The sequence below is a fragment of the Arachis hypogaea genome, chromosome 4, assembly GCF_003086295.3.
Source record: "Arachis hypogaea cultivar Tifrunner chromosome 4, arahy.Tifrunner.gnm2.J5K5, whole genome shotgun sequence".
NCBI classification, from domain to species: domain Eukaryota; kingdom Viridiplantae; phylum Streptophyta; class Magnoliopsida; order Fabales; family Fabaceae; genus Arachis; species Arachis hypogaea.
The window spans coordinates 126,882,027-126,903,915 of NC_092039.1; the positions used below are offsets into that span (position 1 = coordinate 126,882,027).

At 28.0% G+C, this 21,889-nt stretch overlaps 1 protein-coding gene across 1 annotated transcript; it reads right to left on the bottom strand.

Moving 5' to 3' along the window:
* Window positions 1–10,842: 10,842 nt before the first annotated feature.
* On the bottom strand, window positions 10,843–14,789 carry LOC112744811 (probably inactive leucine-rich repeat receptor-like protein kinase At3g28040). Its single transcript, XM_072236242.1, has 2 exons — window positions 12,716–14,789; window positions 10,843–12,606 (listed from the first exon to the last, which is right to left on the bottom strand). Exons 1-2 carry the CDS (start codon window positions 14,254–14,256, stop codon window positions 11,124–11,126), a joined length of 3,024 nt encoding a protein of 1,007 aa, XP_072092343.1. The 5' UTR covers window positions 14,257–14,789; the 3' UTR covers window positions 10,843–11,123.
* Window positions 14,790–21,889: the final 7,100 nt, after the last annotated feature.

The window sequence follows — 21,889 nt, forward strand, 5'->3', positions numbered from 1 at the left end:
AGAAAAAAGATAAGTAGGAAAAAATAAAAAAATAAGTAGAAAAAAAATAATTTACTTATTGCTAAATAATTAGATAAGGAATAAAACCTAAAATAATATTTTTATAAGCACCATTTTTGTATGGATCTTTCGAGACTAAAGACTATTTTTCATAATTTATAGAAAAAAAATTTTAAGTTTCCAACAACAGTTCCCAAAAATAACTCTAAAAGGCCACCGAAATCACCAATTGGTTAGCCATTCTCATTTCAATGTACAATAATGTTAGTCCTACGAGATAGTGCTCATACATCCTTTAACCTTAAGTGACTTTCCTTAATCACTTTATTTATATCTATCAAATGATTCAAGTGGTATACTATACATTATTGATGACAAATAGTAGATTCTTATAAAAATAATTAACAAACAATTACAATTGTTTCAAATAATGTGATGAATAGATATTTTTTATTATTCTACTATTATCCCTTTTTATTTTTCTTATAATTAATCTTAAAATTTTTAAAAGATAAATATTATTAAAGGTAAAATTGATCTTCTAAAATACTAAAAAATAATTTATAAATTGTAATTGATTTTATATAATTTAAAAAAAATCAGTTTTTAGATAAAAAAATTGGCTTTCTAAATAAAAATAGATTTTTATATGCAAAACTATTTTTTTTCATGTAAAAAAAACTAATTTTTTATTTAAAATTTATTTGGCTTATTAACCTAAACAAAATTTTTTATTAATCAAACTCAGATCTATTTTTTTATTAATCTTAACCATATGTATTCCTACATATTAATAATAAATTTAAAAATAAAATAAATATATTTATAATTATTATTTTAATATAAATACTATTATATATTTTTTTATTAAAATTTTTTGTCTCTTCAAACATTTTTTCAAGTTTTGTCTGTACTCCTATGTACTCTCATTCTCTATTAAATTAGTTTGTACTTGATGTAGAAAATTTGGAATCATATGATTATTTTAGATATTTCATATAATATTTTAGTCTTGTCCATGTGTATCCAAATATAATACTGGACATTATATCAGTGTCTTGTACATCGTATCCAAACACAATATATAAACAATAATTTTTACTATCTCCGTCTTATTGTCTCTATCTCAGTGTCATGTTCTGTCATTTCTTTGAAAACAAACGCAACCAAGAGATTAGAAGAGTGTAGTTTCTGTTAAAGACTTGTTGCACTTGTTGTAACTACTCCACGCTGTTGTTGAATATGAAACTATAATTACTAACAAAAAATCCTTCATTCTCTCTCTTTTTCTACCTTCCTTTCTCTGCTCTTATCCTTGCGTTGAAAATGCTTGGCTGTTTACGGAATAAGGGAGCTTCTGAGCAAGCTTCTCATGAGAAAGATGAATTGGTGGATGATCATGATCCAAAACTGTGGCAAGGCCCAACCAAGATGCCATGCTTCAAAGTCAGATTGATCGCATGCATTGATCATTGGAATCTATGATGGATTTTGTTACCTATTGTAATTATTTTTTTGTGAGTACATAAAGAGTACATAGTATATAAGATGTAATAATTCAATAAATATTTTCTAAGAGGATTTTTCATTAAGAAGGACTTATTATGGACATAATCTCTCCATATTCACTTAAGAAGTCGCAGTTTCGAGTCTCCTTATAATATAAAATACTATGTTTTTATCCAATAATATAAAATACTATTAAAAAAATATTCTTCTCATTGCTGAAAAGAATAAAAAATCCCCTGCTCTCAAGGAAACCAAAAGACTCCATAACCATCAGACCACTATGTTTCTATTAAAATTTATATAAATTATAATATATATAGATATCTTTTATCAAATAGTTTATTTTTATTTAATTTATTTTAATTTTAATTATAAATTCACTCATTTTTAAATTAATTATATTTTTATTTAACAATAATTATAAACTCACTTATTTTTTATAATTATATAATATCTATTAATATTATTTTTAATAAATACTTGTAGTATATAATAGTATAATAGATATAAACTAATTAATAAATTATTAAAATTTAAAAATAATAGTTATTTTAATATAAAAACAAAATAAAAATATTTATGATAGAGTAAAATAACAAATTATTTATTGTTCATGTTCTATATTGTTTTAAAATAACTTGATATTTTTAAAATGTTAGTAAAAATATGTATTTTAAATTTTAATTTTAAACTTTTGACTTTGTTTTATTTTTTACTTATATAGGACTGGGTCGGTTCGACCAGTAACTCACTGGTTGAATCAGTGACCCAATAATCTGACCGGTTCGATCACCGATTCAGATTTCTGAATTCCATTAAAGATGAGGCAATAACAGACCCCAAGCTTGCAGTAGTGGGATCATCATGCCTAATGTTTTTGATACTGGAAGGCAATTTGAGATTAGCCACAGTTGGAGATAGCTACGGTTTCATTGGAAGAAAGGCCTCTTTCGAATCCGAACAATTAAACTTTGTTCATTACCTAAACAATGTCCTTCTGAGACGGGACTTCTTGAAAGAGAACTCTAACTACCAACCGGATGATATATTGGTTAAACGTGATGGTGATGGTGATTGGTGCGTGAAAGGGAGCACCAAGGTATTTTATTTTATTTTAGCCTTTATTGCTCTTAAATTACCTTTCAATCATTATTCAGTATTGTGATTTGTGATATAGCAAGAGAAAAAGAGATTGAACAATGATAAGAGAGAAACTAAATATCAGAAACTGAGCGTTATAATTTTTGTATATTAGATACAAGTAGTGCAGTGCTCTTATACATAAACCAGAGAAGAGATAATCTAACTGAGTTTCCCAAGAGCTTCAACCTCTTTCGGATCACCACCTGTAACCACTGTATCATCAACATAAGCCATTAAATAAATAACAGATTTTGAAGTTAATTTTACAAATAATGATGTGTCTGACTTTGTGCAATCTAACCCGAACTATTTCAATGTATTTTTGAGAGTGAAATACCAAGCACGGGTGCTTGTTTAAGACCATACAAAGCTCTATTAAGTTTACAAACCAGTTTCGGATTAGAGCTCTCATAGCCTTGTGGTTATTGCATGTAAACTTGTTCATGTAAAATGCCATTCAAAAAAGACATTATTAAAGTCAAATTGGCGTAGCACCCAACCTTGACTTGTAGCAATCTTTAGAACCACTCTAACTGTAGAGGGACGAATCACAGGACTGAACACTTGTTCATAGTCCACACCCTCTATTTGGTGAAATCCCTTAGCTACAAAGCGAGCCTTGTATCTTCAAATTTCTCCTTTTGGGTTTTTCTTAATTGCATAAACCCACTTACATCCAATAATTGTGGCTGTTGGTGGTGGTTCAACAAGGCTCCCATGTATTGCATTTTAAGAGTGCTTGATATTCTAAATCCATGGCTGACTTCCAACGACTGGAGCTGAGGGCTTGGGTTACATTTTTAGGAACCTGTAATGTCAAATCAATAGTGTTAGTAGTAAGAAAAGATCTTGGTTTTAAACTTCCTGATTTGGATCTTGTTACCATTGCATGTGTATTCGTTGTAGTGGGTGGGCAGGGTGGTCAAGTAATTTCTAAGCCAGAACTAGAAATTTGATTAGGTGGAAGAGATGTAATTTGTTCATGGGTATCAGCTATTGTAGAATTAGTATTGCTTGCAACAACATTTGGGGAGGTTTGATTTATGTTGTTTGAGGAAGACCTGCACTGTTCACTTGTAACACTATTAGTAGAGGCATTAGAATGAGTGTGAGAATTTTCATTGTCGGTAATAGGCATATTATCATTAAGATCACCAAGAACTTGATAATGAATGTTGATGAGTTTGAAAACTCCAATTTAATTTTGATGATGAACAAACATTGTTAAAATATTTAATTACAAAATTATTAATTTAATTTTCATTTAACTTATGTTAATTAATAATTTTGTGATGCAGATTTTAATTGGGCCGAAAATTAAATGACTTGATGCAAGCCCAAGTGTGAATTTATTCAGCATGAATATAAAAACTAAAATAATTATATGGCTGAATTGTTGTGATATTAATTGGGCCAGAATGAATTTTGTTGCTCCAAGCCCAATTATGATTTATGCTAAGTGATCCAATGCTTGATCCAAAATCCATCAGGAAAGCAAATGTTATCATTTGCCCTATGCTTTCCAACGGATTCCAATTCTCATTAAGAATGGATTTCAAATTCTAATTTGATAGCATTGGAAACATAAATGAGAGAGTATGAGTAACATGATTGATTTATTGTTGTAGCACGCCACTCAAGCAAGGAAAGTAAAAGCAATGTTTTCCACTCAAGTGTTTAACTTCATTTAATTACTTCTCATTCATTTGTGTCTTCTCTCTCATCTTTCTTTTTTCTCTTTCGGTCATTATCCAGGAAGTCATGGAAGCTAAACTTACTCACCGAAAAGAAGATGGAGCACGTCTCAAGACCATCTCAATGATGGCAAGAAAACATAACAAAATAAAAGTATGTTGTGGCTGAGATTTTCACCAAAAATGGTAAGATTTGGTGAGGTAATCTCGAGCTCTCTATACCGAAAATGGAGAAGGTGATTCGGCCAGCAAGGAAGAGATTCTTGGAGGCATGACTTGTCTTTGATTCTGCTCAACCACCACAGGAAGTAGCTAGAGTGGCGAAGTGATGGAAGAGACAGAGATTGGAGCAGAAGAAGCCATCATCATCATGAAGCATCAAGGGCCAGAAATCCATCTTGGAGAGCAAGCCAAGGATGGAGCGCTCGGATTGATGAAGGGTGATGACCAAGGAAGGACTAGAGGTAATTGCATGTTGGGTTTTGCATGGTTATCTCTTCTCTCTCTGTGTGGCCGAACCGGATCTGTTTCTTGGAGAAGAAGTTGGCTTGGTTTTTGGCTTCAAAAGTGGAGGCTTCCCTCTTCTATAAAAAGTGAGAACAACCACTGTTTGGAGCAAGGAGAAAGTTTGAGAGTGCAAGGCACATAATTCTCAGAGCTACCTGAGCTAACAGTTTTTTCTTCTCCTTCAATGTATTATGTTTTGAATTTTTCTGTTTAATTTTGTCATGTCTTGAGTCTCATGGAAAAAGGCAAACGTGAGGTTTGTATGAAAAAGCCATAGAGCGGAAAAAGACAGAGAGTGCAAAATTAAAAGAAAAAGCCATAAATGTCCTTAGAGTTCCTTTGTTCATCTATGTTATGTTTCATGATTCTGTGGGAATCCCCTTGTAAGTTGGGTTAGCACTTTACAGATTGTAATCAGGAAGATTATAGTGAAATTCCATCATGTTTGTGATGGAGACTGGATGTAGGCTACACTGCACTTAGCAGCTGAACCAAGATATATCTAGGTGTAATTTTCTCTCTTCTCTACTCCATTTCTGTTTCTACTGCACAGGAGCTAAAATCGAAAATATCTCGTGTCAAGTGACGAGACAAAAAAAAAGTCTCGTGGTTGGGGACGAGACAAAAGAAAAAATCTCGTAGCTAGTCACGAGATAAAAGGACAAAAAGTTTCTAAAGTTGGTTTCAAAGATCAACAAGTATTATCAAGCGAAAAGGGGGTTAAGATTCAAAGGAAGAAAAATAGAGTTTGAATCATAATTACATTTAATAGCAGAAGCTATCATGATATGGGAAAGTTGTCTTTATCAAAAATCAAACTTTTAGATAGGTAAATGTTACCATCTTCTGATTCATACATTTATAACCATAGTGCTGTGAATCATAACTTAAACATAATAGAAATCTTAGATAGTAATCATTGACTTGTTATTTGTATGGTTAACTAATATTTTAGTGTTTTTTGTTATATAACTATATAAGGCTATGAGAGTTGGTTATCTAAAGAGAAGTACCATTGTTGCTCCTGCTGAATTCTAAGAGAAATCCTTACATCCCAAGGATGATGAAGCTGCTACCATTGTACGCAATAGTAAAAGGACGGTAATGCTTCTTCTTTTTTTTCTTTTATTTCGTATAAATTTATATATAGAATATAGTATTTATATGAAATTTTGATCAATTAAAAAAAAATAAAAATATTTTTTAAAAACCAAACCTTTTTTCATGTATAGCTGTGGATTCTTAGATGACAAACTTATACCCGTAACCTCTTAATTGAGTATGGGGAGACTATGCCATTTGAACTATTACTCATTCGCATAATCGATTGAAATTTGTACGTAGTTTTTTATGTATATATATATATAACTCATATTTTTATAATGAAGTAATGTTATTTCTATTTATTATTTCAACAACCATGTCATACAAATATTATGTTTTGTCAATTATATTTTATTTTATACCATTAATTTGTTTATAAAAAATTATTTTTCTATTTTTTTATTTATTTGCATTCTATTTATATGTTTGCATATATTAATGTTATTTCCATTTTTTAGATGTTTGTGATATAAATTGATATTTTTTAATGTTTATGTAGAATTTTTTTTTATTTCTTACCATTCTTTAGAATAATGTATTTTATATTGATTAACCTTAGAATAATTTTTTTTTAAAGAATTAGAATTCTATTTCATATTTTGGTATAAAAAATAGCACTAATTTCAATTCTAATGAGGTTTTAATTCTGATGTTAAGGCTATATATAAATCATACTAAAATAAGTCTAATTTCTAATTTCATTTGATTTGTTATTTTTATTATTCTTTTTAATCTATATTAAATGAAAAAGAAAATGTTTTTTACACAAACAAAATAAGGAGAAATTCATTGATAAAACATAAAATAATTCATACAAAAAAATCAATTGCAAATTTTTTATTAAGTAGCCAAAATCTTTTTCAAAATTTTAAGAAAAAGTCTAGGGGTCAGCAACTTTGTTAAATTCTGGCCAGCATGTAACCAACAAAGAAAAGTGAGTTATTAGATGAAATCTTACACTAATCTCACACCATTAAAATCATCTTGATGGCTATTTGATGGCTACAAATCACAAAAATTACTGGCTCCTTAGCATTCCTCAAATTTTAATTTGTATATCTCTTAATATTCAACATTTTAAATTTGGTGAAAAGTATATTCAACCAAAATATTCTTTTTATATAACCAAATTTTTTGTTTATTTTGTATAACCAAAATTTTTGCTCATTTTAACTGATATTTATCCGGAGTGTTATACGGTATTATTAATTTCTGGAATCTGTAGTCATGGCTGGTGTCCGGTAGTTACATTGACATGGTTCAACGGTAAAAAAAAATCTTTTCTTGAGAGCAGGCACTTTTTATTCACACCTTTTGCTGCTGTGATGGAAGTTGAGATTGGAAACACAATCACATAGTGTACTTTTCAAATTAAAAGAAAAAAAAAATCCACTAAATGAATCTATTAAACTGTAAAACAATAAAATATGCGACATCAAATGAACGTAAAACTTTATCTATAAAAATATGGAAAAATTTAATTTCCCTCCCCTGCGAGATGCTAAAATGACACTCCCCTCCCCTCTATTTTATAAATATACATTTTCCTCTCTTCTAATTTTTAAAAACCTCCTCTTTAGTCCATTTTAAATTTTTTGTGTTAACTAATGTTAACTTTATCCATTTTTTAAGAAAAAAATTATTTAAAAAAATACCCATTAACAAAAATTTTATTTTTTATCATTAAATTTTACTTACCAAAATATCTTTTAATAAATTATTCTTTTATTGATTAAATTATATTTTTAAAAAAATTTAATAATTATATTATTTTTTCTAAAATACACTTCAATAATTTTTTAATTATTAAATTATAATTTTACCAAAATTTTCGTTAACAATTTTTTTTTTATATTTTACTATTAATTTTTTGATATCTATATATATTATTTTAACATTAAATAAAAAATTTTAATAAAATTATTTTTTAATATCAATATATATTAATTGTTATACATATTAACAGTGGTAAGATTTTTTTATTTAATGTTAAAATAATATATATTGATATCAAAAAATTAATAGTAAATATAAAAATAATTGTTAATAAAAATTTTAGTAAAATCACAATTTAATAATTTAAAAATTATTGAAGGGTAGGTATCTTAGAAAAAAATAATTTAATTATTAGTTTTTTTGAAAATATTTTGATAAAAATACAATTTAATCAATAAAAGAATAATTTATTAAAAGATATTTTGGTAAGTAAAATTTAATGATGAAAAATAAAATTTTTTTAATGGATATTTTTTCAAAAAATAATTTATTTTTTCTTAAAAAATAGATAAAGTTAACATTAGTTAACACAAAAAAATTAAAATGGATTAAAGAGGAGATTTTTTAAAAGTTAGAAAGGAGGAGAATGTACATTTATAAAATAAAGGGGAGGGAAGTGTCATTTTAGTATCTCGCAGGGAAGGGGAGTGGAATTTTCTCTAAAAATATAGAACTAGTTATTACTTATTAGCTTATCGTACAAATGAAAATGAATTCACAATTATGTATCTATTATTTAATTGATCATGACACTCTACTTATGAATTTGTTCTACTCGTCTTTAAATTTAAGAGTTTTTATCAGAAAAATAAATTTGATTTGATAAAATTTTTTGAAGAAGTGTTTGTATTTTTAAAAGTACAAACTCTTTATTTTAAGTTTGGTAAATAAAAAAGATTATATACTTGTGTTTATAGCTTTTAAAGGATCAAAATACTTTTGAAATCACCTGAGGTTGAACTTTTCAAAATTAATTTGTACTTTTCAAAATTTAAAAATCTAATATAATCTCATGTATTAACTAATTTTTAAATTTAACGCTTAAATTTATGTCATATTTTTTAATTTTAAAAACTATTTATTAATTGTTGTTACTTTTGTTTATTGAAAATAAATTTTAATTTAATTTATCAAACATAAATGCAACACTTTTTAAAAAGTTATATTTTAAAAGCTAATTTTTACAAACTAATTCTGAAAAATAAAAATTTTACCAAACCTTAATCTAAAGTATCTTTAGACTCATCTATGAAAATTCTTAATAAAAAAAATTAGAAAAATAAAATAAAAAACAACAACTGTAACTACTTGAAGCATTTTCAATTTTTCATATTGTACAATCAATTGTGTAACACTTTCAATCGATTAAATTACCAACAAAATTTATATTGTCATACGAAATTCAATTGATTGTATTACCCTTCCAATCGATTGAATTTTGAAAAAATCTATATTGTAGTGCAAAATTCACTCGACTAATTGTGTTTTCAATTGATTGAATTATCAACACGATTTTTCTAAAGACAAAAAAAACTCATTGATTTGGGTTGCCAAAATATCCATGAAGGTCATTTATTTTGTTGTTGTTTTTGTTTTTAATTGTTAATAAACATGATAGATGAATAATAAAATAACAATTTATAAAATAGAGAATAATTTTATAATTAAATAATATATAAAAAATTAATTTGTAAATAAAATTAAAAAAATTATTTGATAATTATTAAAAAATTTAAAAAATATATTTTATTACTAAAGACCATTTAATAGGTGAAATGTTATGTGACCCTCAAATCTTTTGCCGAGAAACAAGGTCTTCTAGTTCATCTATGATAGCTTCATAGCAGAAACAAACTGATCCTGATATATTGTAGAGAGAATTACCAAAAAAGTTCAAAGAGAAAGCAGTAGTGATAATAGTAATATTATCATAGGGGTATAAGTTTTATTTTCCTCTACTTTACAAAGTTACAAGAAAGTCCACTCTTTGAATAACTACAAACAATAAACAGTTCTGATTATTTATAAAGTGAATAACTACAAACAGATAATTGCATTTGAAAAACAGTAATGGTAGTTGAGCATCACGGCATTGATGAATGATAATAAATTTAAGCAAGAAACTTATTTTTCAAAATAACTTTTCTTTGGTCGGGTCAAAGTAAGTATCCCTTTAATTTGGATGAGAAAGAAAAAGGAATCCTTGAAAAATACCAAACCAGAAAGTAGGGGTGTTTGCGGTGCGGTTTGGATCGATTTTGAGTCAAAAATTTATCCGATCTGAACATTAATTTTAGTTGCGGTGCGGTTTGGATTGGATTTGATTTGCGGTTTTATAAATTAAACAAATTAAATACATATCACAAGTCTCAACATCAAATTTTAAATAATCAATAATGACATAATAAGTCTCAACAATATCTTAAAAAGCCAACAATAATATAACAATAGAAATAAAATTATAGGTTAGTTAAAATAAATAAATAAATAACATTTTGAACATAAAATATTTATTAAATAATAATCATATATGAATAATATAAAAATATATAAAAAATTGAACATGTTATAAGTATAATTGTAAGTATAATAATAAAATAATAATATTATAGCACATCGTGCGGTTTGCATTGGATTTGATCGGTTATGAAAATTAGATCCGAAATCCGATCCGATCCAGCGGTTTGCAAAAAATATAATCCAATCAAATCCGAATTAGTGGGGTTTTAATCGATTTTCGGTTTGGATTGGATTGGATGAGCAGTTTAATTTGGATCGGTTTGAATTTGAACACCCTACCAGAAAAAGGCTTTTAACCTTTTACCTTTGTCTTTTTTTGTGTGTCCTTACTTTGATGAATGACATATCTCATTCCATCATATTCACTTTCTAATTATAGAACAACAACAACAACAATGATGTAATCTTGTGTAGCCATATTCCATGCCTATGATTAATTGATTTATGCTTTCCTATGTATATATTTATAACCTCTATTTATAATGTGCATGGCTAATTTTTTTAGCTTAATATAAGATAAAAGTTCAGATAACAACTAACTATTTTCTCACCAAATGAATTGCCAATAGAAACAAAGTAAAACAGAAAATGAGAGATAAGAATTGCAGATTTTATACAATAGTGATTCCATATGCATGGAAAAAGCACCTTATACTTGAATGAACAGTCTAAACAAACCAAATTCTTCATCAAAGTTAAATAGCAATACAGAAAATGAAGGGAAAGAAAAAGAGAGAAGAAAGCTTAACAACAAGAAAGCTTTTCTGTACTTGAAGATAGTTAAACATAGACTCATTTTGTTTGTACTTCAAGATAGAGTGTGGTTCCCTAATTCGAATGCCTTAATGACTTGAAGAATTTCTCACATTGTCAGAAAACTTCCATCCTTTGAGGAACTGGAGTCTTAATGACTTGAAGAATTTGAACAACTTCTGCCATAGAAGGCCTGCTAGAAGGTATCTGAGAAGTGCAAACCATTGCAAGCTTTAAAACTGGCAAAACTTCATCTTCTGGATACTCATTCATGCATGGATCAACACACTCCAACACATTCCCTTGCTCAAGAAGAACTCTAACATGATCATTGAGTATTAGCACATTGTCCTCACCATACTCCACTGGCCTTCTACCTGTCACAAGCTCAAGAATCATCACTCCAAAACCATACACATCACATTTCTCATTCACCCTTAAGCTCTGGCATGCTAACTCTGGTGCAACATAGCCTAATGCACTCTGGAACCTGTTGCTCATAACATGCTTGTCAAGCTTTGTTAGAAGCCTTGCCAACCCGAAATCCGATATCTTCGGATTGAAGTTTTCGTCAAGAAGGATGTTGCTTGGCTTTATGTTGTAGTGAATTATGGGTGGCCGGAATGACTGGTGCAAATGTGCAAGACCCTTTGCTGTTCCAAGCAAGATCTTGAACCTATTAGCCCAAGAAAGTGGAGGAATTGAAGAGATTCTCTCATGAAGCTTGGATTGGAGGCTACCATTTGATGCATACTCAGTTACTAGAAGCTGAATTTGAGGTGTCCAATAATAACCTTTCAATGCAATCAAATTTGGATGCCTTGCTTTTCCAAGGATCCTAACTTCTCTGTCGAAATCTTCAGGATATTGGATTATGTTTGAGGTTATGAGTTTCTTGATTGCAACAATTCTTCCATGTGATCCCAATGGAACTTTGTACACTGTTCCAAACACTCCTTCACCAATCTCTGATGCCTTGTTGAGCAAGGATTCCGGATTGCTGATCCAATCCGGCGAGCTGGACTGCGAATCAAGCAGAATTAGCTTCCCTGTGGCTGGACTTCCGGATCTTGAAGAACTCGAACACATGCTTTCCAAGGCATTGTCCACAAATTTTAACCTTCTCCTTACAGAAACATTGAGTAGGCTAATAGCAATAACTCCTAATATGATCACAAATGAAGCTGCAATCGCGACAATGGCCGAAACACTAAGGAATCTGTGGTGATGACTTAGGCCAGTAGCCATAGATGATTCATTTCTTTGCCTAGGAGATCCTATTTGGTTGTTGTAAGCATTTGGATCAAGAACTAGTGGCTTTGGTACATTCATCATACATGGACCTTTCAGCAATGGTGAACAAAGACCATAGTTTCCTTCCAAGGAACTCTTGTCCAAGTTCTGAAATATGCTTCCTGTTGGAAGCCTACCTGTGAGCTTGTTGTATGATATGTTCACAGCAAGAAGGTTTTGGAGCATTCCAAGCTCCATTGGTATCTCTCCACTCAGTTCATTGAACTCCAATCTCAGAATCTTGAGCTTGCTTAGCCTTGACATGGACTTTGGGATTGAACCACTTAAATTATTGTGACACAAACTCCTGCATAAAAAGATAGAGAGGAATTAGTATCTTTAAAAAAAGTTTAAATAAGTTCTGACATAAACATGATTAAGAAATGATAATAGAGGTTGAGAAACAGGAGGCATACAGCATATAAAGAGATGAACAATTTCCAATCTGCTCTGGAATAGACCCCTCCAATGAATTTCCATCAAGTTGAAGAACAGCCAAGTTACCCGAATCACATATATCGGATGGAACTGAGCCGATCAAGGCGCTGTTTCGAAGATCCAAGACTGTTAGATTCTGAAGCAGACCAAACTCTGGAGGCATATGAGAATGAAGATCATTCCAAGACAAATTCAAGTATCTAAGCTTTGAAAGTAGCCCCATTTCAGCAGGGATATTCCCCTGAAGATTATTCTCTGAGAGATCCAATTTGATGAGACTTTCCAATAGCCTGCTTGTCCCTGCTGGGATTGGACCTGTTAAATGATTATGAGAAAAATCTATTTCCTCCAATCCAAGGCCAAACAAGCCCTCTGGTATGCTTCCATTGAAACCATTCCCTCTAAGCTTGATCACTGATAACTCTGTGCAAGAAACTAATGAAGCCGGAATGTTCCCTTCAAGTTTGTTATTCGCAACACTCAGATATGCCAATGATCTCAATTCTCCAATGGAATCCGGAATAGTTCCCATGAACTGATTGTTGGAAAGATCCAAGTGTTCAAGACTAGTCATGGTACCAATCCATTGAGGAAGCTCGCCGTCGAAAATATTCTTCGATGTACTTAAATAGCTCAGAGATTTAAGCCTGTTCAATGACTCTGGTAAAACTCCATTGAATTGATTATCACTCAAATCAAGCTTATTCAAATGAAGACAGAGTCCAATATCATTAGGCAATGAACCTGAAAACTGGTTTTTCCTTAACAAGATCTCTTTCAAGTTATGAATTGAAGAAATTCCATTAGGCAAAGAACCTGATAAGGCATTGCTGGAAAGATCCAATTGCCTAAGCCTAGTCAATGACCAAACAGCAGCAAAATCAACATAACCGGCGAAATGGTTATTCGAAAGATCAATGCTATTCAATGAAGAACATCTAGAGATTGTGCTAGGAATTTGTCCTTCAAACATGTTATTGGACAAAGAAAAGTAGTGAAGGGAATTGCAACTGTCAAAGAAACTTTGAGGGATTTGTCCTGAGAATGAGTTGTGAGAAAGATCAAGAGACCTAATTGAACTCATATTAAGAAATGAAGTTGGTATTTGACCAGAGAAGCCATTGTGACTTAGATTTAGACTCTGAATGGTGCTGGAAAGTGTAAGTGAAGGAGTAATGCTACCATTGAAATTGTTATGAGAAAGAGACAATACCATTAGATGCTGCAACTTCTCAAGGCCTCTTCCAATTCTTCCAGATAATCCCAACCCATCAAGATTGATCTCAGTGACTCTTCCTGTTGCTGGATTGCACTGAACCCGGTTCCATGAACAAGCACTTGAATCATCTTCATTCCATGAAGCAAGAGATGAAGAAGGGTCATGGAGGTCTGATTTGAACACAATTAGGCCAAGAACATCATCATTCAGCTGAACATTATTCATGTCATTGCTGTCTCCATAGCAAAAACTCAAAACTGAAACAACAATCAGCAAACTCAGAAACTGAAAACTTGCCATTATTCTTGTTCTTTGGTAGTTTAGCTTATAGCTACAGCATCATGGTTTATTTATGATAATATATGGTATGATATTAAAACTTAGTATATAGCTAGATGAATGAAAAGGATGTTACAAAGGGAAGTGTTCACGAGAAGATAGAGGAATAATGTGATGATATGATTTTACAAAAATGGTGTGAGAGAAATTAAAGGAGATTAAAGAATAAGGTAGTTTATTTTTTATTTGTCCACGGTATCCACCCGTTCAACAGGTCTAAGGCTAATCCGTTGCAGATCTGAACTCTATGACTAATACATTGCTGCATGCATAAAATAGGATTTAAATTTCTAACATCTGCTTAAGCGGACGAGTGAGCAAGACCAATCCAAATTGGTCAAAGAAAAGAAAGGTAGTTAAGGGGTGAATAATTGGTATGTAATGAAATATAAGGAAGTGTTTGGTTAGTGAAGTCCGTGAGTGTGAGGAAACAATTTAGGACCAACAAAGATGGGTAGTAGCTACTGACAAAATGTGCCACCACATTACAACATACAAGGCTCATCTCATCTCATGGCCCTTTTGTCTTTCTGCCAAACGAGGAGGCTTTGTCGTGTCCTACACCCTCTTCCTACACCCTACACGTTCCTTCTCTTTCACAACCATTGTTTTTCAACCATTAGGAAACTTCATTTTGCTTTTACCTCAGCTTTGTAAGTATCATTTTTTTTAGTTTTTGATATTCTAAAGAGTAGTATTAGCAAACTAAGTCAATGAGTTATAACTCAAATGACATAGTCTCTTCGTACTCATCTTAAAAATTGTGGATTCGAATATCTTTATTTTTGATTAAAAAATAAAACTTATTAAACAAATCTATTATGAAGCTCATTAAAAATAAACTTTTGTTGAGTTTAATTTGCAATTTTTTTAATTAAATTTTGGATACTTTTATTTTTAAGAATTTTGAGTGATTTTTTTATGTTAAATATTAGTTATAATATTACAATATTAGCTCTCAAAATTTCTTCTATTTTAAAAATGGTTTGTGGATTTTGAATTGTACCGTATTAATTATTTGGTTTAATTATTTTGTTGATTTTTATAATTTTATTAAATTTTTAATTAAATTTTTTTATTTTTTTTCTTTTTAATTAGATTCCTATGTTATATTAGATTTTGTAACTAAATTTTTATGGTGACAAAAATATTAAAATTAATGAAATATTTTGTTAAATTATACAAAATATTTAAAGTAATTATAAAATATATTTAAATGACACGTGTCATGATCATAGTACGTTTTCAACACATGGTAGCATGTCAAGAGGCATTCAAACTAAATTAGATGAGCATGATATCTATAATAGTTTCATAAATTTTTTTAATCAAATAATTTAATCTCAACAAATTTTACTTGAATAAACTGAATTAACAATTTTAAAATTTTTTAAAGACGATTAAGTTATTATTAAATAATGATAGAAATTGATATATTTAATTTTAGCATGAGTATTGATTTTGTCTAATACAGATTGATTTAATAATTAAAATTTATGAAAAATTAAAATGTTCGATTAAAATTTTTTAAGAATTGAGATATCAAATACGATTTTAGAGAGAGAAAAAAAATAACAAATTAAAAATTTTAACATGTTACAAACCTAATAATATAGTAACTAGTAAATAGTTAGTTAGCGAGTTATTAATTATGTGTATATATAGGATTGTAGATAAAAAATAAAAAATTATCACTATTGAAATAAGAATAGCTAGTGTGTGCATGAGTGTACGTTGAGATGCTCTATTTTTTGTTTTAATGTTTGTTTGAAGAATAATTTTGTGTGCATATCCTATAGTTATATTTACTGTTTATCTTGTGAGGACTTTTGTACTTGTACGATGATGGTTCAAATGAGTAACTGTATTTTTATTCATGAGCCAATTATTTTTTATGGTACATTGATTTTGGTGCTACTACTTCAGCTTGGTTAACAATAAATATGCGCTGGCAAGGTCTCTTTCTCTCTTCTGAGATTGCACATAAATAATTAGAGCATATAATTCCAAACCATAAAGTCATGTGCTTTTATTTTTCTATGATGCTTTTAATTGAAATAAAATCTACTTGTCCTCCTGTCTGCTAAAAGGGAATCTTGATTCTACTATATCATCAATATCTTATCTCATTCGTTTAAAAAAATAACGGTAGATTTATTTTAGAATAAAATATCGTTTTTGTTCTCAATATTTAAAATAAATTTTATTTATATTTTTAATGTTTAATTCGTTTTATTTATATTTTTAATGTTTATAAAAATAATTTAATATTATTCTTTATTATACGTCATGAGTTTTAGTTAGAATTTTAAAAGTCTCTGCTTAAAATTAAAATATAAATATTTGAAACAGAACTAATAATTTATTTTAAATAATAGCTCATCAAAAATTAAAGTTAATTCTTATAATATTTATATAATTTATTTTTTTAAAGATATAATATAATTAAACCTGAACATAAATAGAGAGTATAATATTAATGAAATCAAACACATCCAAATAAAATCTAATTGAAAATAAATATATTCAAATAAGAATAATTAAAAAATACAATCTAATTCGTTAGTATAATTAATGACAAGATAACATTAAATCATTTTTATAAATATTAAAGATACAAATAAGACGATTTAAACTTTAAGAATACAAATATAATTTATTCTAAACATTAAAAACAAAAACGATATTTTATACTTTTATTTTATTTATAATATAATAGAAAAATAAACCTTAGCTTTCAATAATAATCAACATACCCTAAGTTCATATTTTAGTTGCATAAGATCAATAAAGCATCCCGTTAGTTTGGTAGTTATTATATAGAAGACAATTAGTTAAGTGATTAGCGACTGAAAAAACTTAGAAAGACTTAAATATAAATTTAAAATATAATGATCCGATCGATCCATAGATCAAATTAAATAAATATAAACTTCAGCTATATAAATATATCCAACGGTCATATTCATAGGCATTGCGCATATATATATATATATATATATATATATATATATATATATATATATATATATATATATATATATATATAGGTGAGTTCTACAGTGTAGAAAGAAAAAAATTTTTATACTTATAGATATGTATTGGTTCGTTGGAGAGCTTGACAAGTGTTTAAAGGGGGACAAAATCTGTACTCTTTGCAGGAAAAATACAAGGGCCTTGTTTTTTCTGCAAGTGGTTAGGTCAAAATTTTGATTGACTAATTATACTAATTAAAATTAAATTTAGTAAGATGATAAATCTCACCACAAAATTATTTTTTTATCGATTTTAACAACTACAATAAAAGGCTTCAGTTTATATATTTTATTTTGTTTGAACTTTGAATCATTTTAATCTTTTAATAAACTAACTTATTATTTTTATTTTTAATCCATATTTATTATTGTTATTACTATTATAGTAAACTTTGTTAAATCCAAATAAAAATTTAATTATTTTGTTGGTTTCTATAATTTTACAAAATTTTCAATTAAGTCTTTATATTTTTTTAATTTAGTTTTTGCATTAATTTTTTTTTAATTAGGTCCTTTTTTACCGTATAGAGACTCAATTAAAAAAACTTTAGAGCAAAGACTCAATTAAAAAAAAATATAAAAACTTAATTAAAAATTTCATAAAATTATAGAAATCAATGGAATAAATAAGTTCCAAATAAAAAATATATTCATTGTGTTATATTGTAAGCCAAAATACAATTGTAATGTATTCCAGAAATATGACTCACATATTACATAATTAGTCATACTAACAATATCCATTTGTAATTATTTTTTTTTATATTATGAGCAATACATACTTAATGATCTTTTTATTATTAAAATAAAATAAATTACACTAATTTTTGCTAGCATCTAAATTCACTAAATACGTTTAATTAAATTAAAAGTTAACAATAAAAAATATTATTTATTATATTGTTATTTACAATTTTTTAATTTTGTGACGGTAAACATACTTTTAAGACAATTTAATAATATAAAACTTATGACACAAATATTTTTTTTATTAGATATCATACAACCCTTTATTTTTAAACAATATTGCTATATAAAATAATTTACTATATATTTTGTAAATAAAAAATAAATTTAGATTAAATGGTTAATAACTTAAACTGAGTCGTTATTTTTCGAACAATAATAAAACAGAAATCCAATTTATGATGAGGTCTATTATTATGTCAACATAATTAGTCATAATGAAAATAATTACTCACTTAAATTCTATATAAAAAAGAGAATTTTTTTATATCATTCCTACAAAGAGTATAAACTTTGTCTCTTTCTTTAAACACTTGTCAAATTCTCTAATGAACCAACACATATCTATAGGTGTAGAAATTTTTTTCTTTCTACACCATAGAACTCACCATATATATATATATATATATATATATATATATATATATATATATATATATATATATTAAAATCTATATTTGCTTGAATTTGTGGTCACCGAATATGAGTTAAGTTTTATTTGGTTCTTAAAATTAATGAGTTGTATTGATTTAGTTCTTGATTTTTTAATTGTTACAATTTAATTCTCCAAATTTAAAAAAAGTACATTAATGTAATTCTTTGTATATTTTCTGTCACCGAAATTCAATGCTGGTAGAGATGTGGCTCAAACTTTGACACACTAGACATATTAAAACGACATCATATGTGTTTTGGTGTTAAAGAAGACATAAAATGACGTCGTTTAAGAGGTATGATAAGAAATTTGATTATGACAAAATTGTTCAAACCTTTAAGTGCCGTTTATTAATACCTTTTAGCGCCAAAATGCGTACGACGACAAGGCTAAGTGACGGATCCAGAAAATTTTAGAAGTGGAGGCAAAATAATATAATAAAATAATAAAAAATATATATTAATATTAATACATCTAAAAGTATAGTAATTTAATTTAAAAATATTTTTCTCATTTCAATATTTCGGTAATATTGCATGAGTAATACATTTATTATTAATATTTGTGCTTATTCAAGCATTTAATATCCGTCAAATTACATTTATATTGATTATTTTTTATATGATACAAAAAAATTATAACTCAATACTAAAAAATTTATAAGGAATATAACTGGAATGAACTAATTTAGAATTTTAACTATTTTTAATTTTGATGTTTGAATTTTTTTTAAAGTTATGCGAAAGAGACAAAAAAAATTAGGGAAAAATAAAAATTCAAATTAAACAATCATAATTATCTTTATACGCAGGTATAGACAAAATAATATATTTTTTTCTATTAAAAAATATCAAATAATTTTTTGATATTTAATTGCAAAGTTGATATTTTATAATATTATAATAATTTTTTTAACGAAAATAATATTATATGTATGTATAAACAAAATTAAATTAAACAAAACAATAAAAATTAAATAAATGATATATATTATAAAAAAATATTAAATACTAATAATCTCATTTATATTTAAAAAGTTAAGTTTAACTTTAGGTAATTAAATAATTAGATTATTATTAGTTATTATTAATATTTGTTTTGAATTTATATAATACAATAATTTTTATTATTGTATTAATATTTAATAATATAAATATTTCTTATACATAATTTTTTTTGAAGTGTGGGGTAAATAAATTATTGTAATGAGGTAATTCTCTACACATATATATACTTGTTATTAGTTTTTTGAAAGTTCAATGAAATAATTATCGTCACACCCCTACACATAAATTCGTCCCTTAGTCAAGGTTTGAGGTATGTCACTAACGACATTGAATTTTAGTGACAAAAATATACGAAGAACTATATTGATATACTTTTTTAAATTTAAAAGACTAAATTATAATAATTAAAAAATTAATTACTAAATTAGTGGAACTTGTTAATAATAGAAACCAAATTGGAGCTTAACTCTACTAAGTATTGATTATGTATTTGTCTCATCACTACATAAACAACATTTCGAGAAACAATACTTTCAAAAATAATATTCTAAGGCAGTGAAAGTCTTAGTAAAGGAATTTACTTAAGTAAAGACAAGTTGTCATAATAATAATAATTAAAAAAAAAAGATTGAATTTATATAGAAGATAATATAATATAGATAAGAAGAACTATTAAACTCTTAATGATATCGATGTTTATGTTCATCAATCAAAATGCATCATATCATTACCTTAGCTTCTTAGTTTATAGGCCTATAGCAATAGGTGACAAAAACCATATTATTATTGCCGTTTTGAAAGGGTTATTACTTATTAGGGTATTGACTAATTAGAAAAAGCCAATGTATGTTTACCATCCACTTGCAATAAATTACAATTGCAATATATTATTATCTCACATAAGGGATCCTATTAGCAAATTGAACCTTTTATTTGCGTTATTAAACTCATTATATTTCACTCTAGTAGGAAATAGTTTTACTATTTCTTTGTTTACAAATATATATAGGGTTTGTGGCAAAGTATAATGAAAAGTTCAAATATTTAACCTAAGCTATAACTATATAATATTACCAAATTTTAATTAGTTAATAGGGATAAGTATTGTTTTAGTCCCTCACGTTGAGGGTCAGAATCGAACTCGTCCTTGATCTAATTTTCGATTTAGAATCGTCTTTAACGTTTTTTTCATATTAAAATCGTCATTTTAATAAAATTTTTAATTTTATTCTTAAACTACCCTTACTTTAATAAAAATTATAAAATTAAAAAAAAATAAAACACGCGTGGGCAGGGGAGGGGAGACAGGGCGGGGGTGGGGTTGGGGGAGGGGAGGGGAGGGGGAGGCGGGAAGGGGAGGAGGAGGGGAGGGGGAGGGGGAAGGGGAGATCGGGGGTGGGGGAGGGGAGGGGGAGGCGGGAGGGCGGAAGGGGAGGAGGAGGGGGAGGGGGAAGGGGAGACCGAGAGGAGACTAGGGAGGGGAGGGGGGGGGAGACCGGGGTTGGGGGTGGGGGAGGGAGAGGGAGAGGGGAAAAGGGAGGGTATTTTTGTTAAAAAAATAAAAAGAACGATTTTAATACGAAAAAAACGTTAAGGACGATTCTAAATCAAAAATTAGATCAGGGACGGGTTCAATTCCGACCCTCAACGTGAGGGATCAAAACAATACTTATCCCTAGTTAATATAATTATTTTTTATTATAAAATTATTTTTAACCTTCACTTTAGAGAATTTAAAGTTAAGACTTAAAATTTAGAATTTAAAATAAAAAAATTTAAAAATTATTGATTTTAACTACTTAACCCTAGTTAAACTCATATTTATATGTGTGTGTACGGAAACTCAAACATGTAATTAATTAAGTGATTAATTGTTATGTAAAGAGTTCCCTTTTATCTTCTTTATTTGAATCCACACTTACTCAGATACATATGTTTAATTTGTAGTGAAACTGATGAAGTAATGATTATTATTTATTAGGAATCTTAAATCAAGTAACTCTTGATGATAATTAAGTTGCACTTTGATCAGCTAAATTTAATTTAACTAGTTTCCAATGTGAAACAAACTGAATCTTCCAATTTTGAATTGAGTATGAAATTAAAGAGGAATTATTGATTCAGGAATTGGAGCCCACCGACCATCCTAT